The sequence below is a fragment of the Crocodylus siamensis genome, chromosome 15, assembly GCF_052110815.1.
Source record: "Crocodylus siamensis isolate JL-2025a chromosome 15, ASM5211081v1, whole genome shotgun sequence".
Classification (NCBI taxonomy): Eukaryota; Metazoa; Chordata; order Crocodylia; family Crocodylidae; genus Crocodylus; species Crocodylus siamensis.
In genome coordinates this window covers 34,182,302-34,184,955 of record NC_143409.1, presented here as the reverse complement: position 1 = coordinate 34,184,955, position 2,654 = coordinate 34,182,302, and the positions used below count along the sequence as shown (strand labels likewise).

The 2,654-nt window shown below is 66.3% G+C and overlaps 1 protein-coding gene across 1 annotated transcript; it reads left to right on the top strand.

Annotated features, from left to right (window-relative positions):
- The first annotated feature begins 204 nt into the window (after nt 1-204).
- Nucleotides 205-1,280, top strand: FOXB1 (forkhead box B1). Its single transcript, XM_090028876.1, has one exon. The coding sequence runs from the start codon at nt 240-242 to the stop codon at nt 1,203-1,205; it is 966 nt and encodes a 321-aa protein (XP_089885002.1). The 5' UTR covers nt 205-239; the 3' UTR covers nt 1,206-1,280.
- The last annotated feature ends 1,374 nt before the right edge of the window (nt 1,281-2,654 follow it).

Genomic DNA, 2,654 nt, shown 5'->3' with positions numbered 1-2,654 from the left:
CGGGGCAGGCGGCGCGGGGCGGCAGCGCGGGTGCCTCGGCGGGGCCGCGGCGGAGCGGGAGCCGGACGAGCCCGGGCCGCCGGATGCGGAGCGCCAACTCCCGGCAAGTTTAAGGTGGGCGCCGCCGGGGGGTCCCCGCCGCCGGCCCCCTCCCCGCGGGCCCGGGGCTCGCCCCCCCGGCGGGCGGCCGGCGTCGGAGGGGTCTGGTCGGCCCGCGCTGCCCCCGCTGCCGCTCCGCGATGCCGCGGCCGGGCAGGAACACGTACAGCGACCAGAAGCCGCCCTACTCCTACATCTCGCTGACCGCCATGGCCATCCAGAGCTCGGCCGAGAAGATGCTGCCGCTGAGCGAGATCTACAAGTTCATCATGGACCGCTTCCCCTACTACCGGGAGAACACGCAGCGCTGGCAGAACTCGCTGCGCCACAACCTCTCCTTCAACGACTGCTTCATCAAGATCCCGCGCCGGCCCGACCAGCCGGGCAAGGGCAGCTTCTGGGCGCTGCACCCCAGCTGCGGGGACATGTTCGAGAACGGCAGCTTCCTGCGGCGCCGCAAGCGCTTCAAGGTGCTCAAGGCCGACCCGCTGGCGCCCGCCAAGCCGGCCGAGGCGGCGCAGTACCTGCAGCAGCAGGCCAAGCTGCGGCTCAGCGCGCTGGCGGCGGGCGGCACGCACCTGCCGCCCATGTCCTCCTACAACCTGGGCGTGTCGCAGCCGTCCGGCTTCAAGCACCCCTTCGCCATCGAGAACATCATCGCCCGCGAGTACAAGATGCCGGGCGGGCTCGCCTTCTCGGCCGTGCAGCCCGTGCCCGCCGCCTACCCGCTGCCCAACCAGCTGGGCGCCGTGGGCAGCTCCATCGGCGCGGGCTGGCCGCACGTCTACGGCTCCGGCATGATCGACCCGGCCGCGCCGCTCTCCATGGCCGGCGGCGACTACAGCGCCTACGGGGTGCCGCTCAAGCCGCTGTGCCACGGCGGGCAGACGCTGCCGGCCATCCCGGTGCCCATCAAGCCCACGCCGGCCGCCGTGCCGGCCCTGCCCGCGCTGCCCGCGCCCATCCCGCCCCTGCTGCCCGGCTCGCCGCCCGCGCTCAGCCCCACCTCGTCGCACACGGCCACGAGCCAGAGCAGCCCGGCCACCCCCAGCGACACGCTGACCGGCCCCGCCGCCGCCGCGCTGCACTCCGTGGCCGTGCACTGACTGCGGCGGCCGCGCTCGGCCCGCCGGACCGGCCCTCGGGGCGGGCAGCGCCGCGGCCGCGGGCGGGCCCCGGCGCTCGGCACGTCGGGGCCGGGCCGGGCCGGGCCGGGCCGTGAGTACGCGCCGGCGGCTATTTATCTGCCGGGCCGAGGACAGCAGCCGCCCGCGGGCCCGGTCGGTCCACGCGCTTGTGAATAGGAATGCGAGCCCCCGTGCCATGCACTTTGCTTTGCCCCCGCCCCCGTAGCTGTAGGTCGTCTGCTGGAAACCGAACGGGTCTTCTCGTGTGAACTGCTTAAGTTAAGAGCCCCCCGGAGCCGGCGTAGCGGCGCCGGGGCCGTAAAGAAACCCCTTGTTGCCTCCCTCCCCTGTACAGAGCCAGCATGAGCGGCCCGTGCCCCTGTGCTTGTCCCCAGCATGCGTGTGTTAAGACGAGGGCGAAGGAGAGCAGATGTCCACGTTAAATTATGAACCGAGGCGTCCAGATCCTATTTTCTCATTAAAATCTGTAAATTCCCATTGACTTTCCGGTTCCTCTTTCCGACCCGCTGGGCCACAGCTCCCAGCCAAACGCGTGTCTCCCCCCCGCCCCGGCCGCAGCCGCCCGCCTTGCTCCGCGGGGCAAGGAAACCTTCCCGAGCGCCCCGCGCAGGCAAGGCGGCGGCTGCCTCCCGGGCTCGGGCTCACCTGCAGGTAGGAATCACGGATGATGCCATGCGTACACGTCCCCTGCTAGGACAGGCAGCGACGCGGAGATGCCTAAACTTGCATGTCCCGCATCGCGGATTTTACCGCTCCACGCGCGCACACGCGCTCCGGCTGTGCCTGCACCGTGCGCGCACACGCGCCTGCTCTGGACTAACTACAAAAACTCACTAAGCATTTGCCAGAGAGCGAGTTGCAGACAAAGATTTTTTTAAAAAGGCTTTAGAGGACTAACTGCTACAGACGGGTAAAGGACCTGGATGGGTTTGTTTGGTTTTAAATCAAGGGGCAGGGGAAAAAATCTTAACTAGGAAACCCGGCATTCTCCTTCACTCCGAGATCAACCTCTCCGAGCATTTTAATTACTTCAGCTACTTTCCCCCCGAATTGACCAGACTCCTTAAAAGCCCACCCCCGTTTCAACCTAGACCACACAACATTTTACTCCTGTAACTGCACGTCCACAGACGATCATTTTAAACTGATAAAACCGAGGCAGTTACACCGCAAGCTGGATTTTTAGGCGGTCTCTTTTTCACTTCCAAAGACTCCGCCGAGCTCCTGCGGACCCCTCACTCCCACGGAGGGGATAACCTGGTGAAGCGAGAATGCGGGGCTTCCAGATGTGCTTGTTCAACTAAGGAGATACTTAAATTCTTATTAAAAAGCGAACGACGCTGTACGCTAATGAGCCTGCAGGACGCAATCCTGCCATGTGCATGATTGCAAAGAGGTGAACCTCAG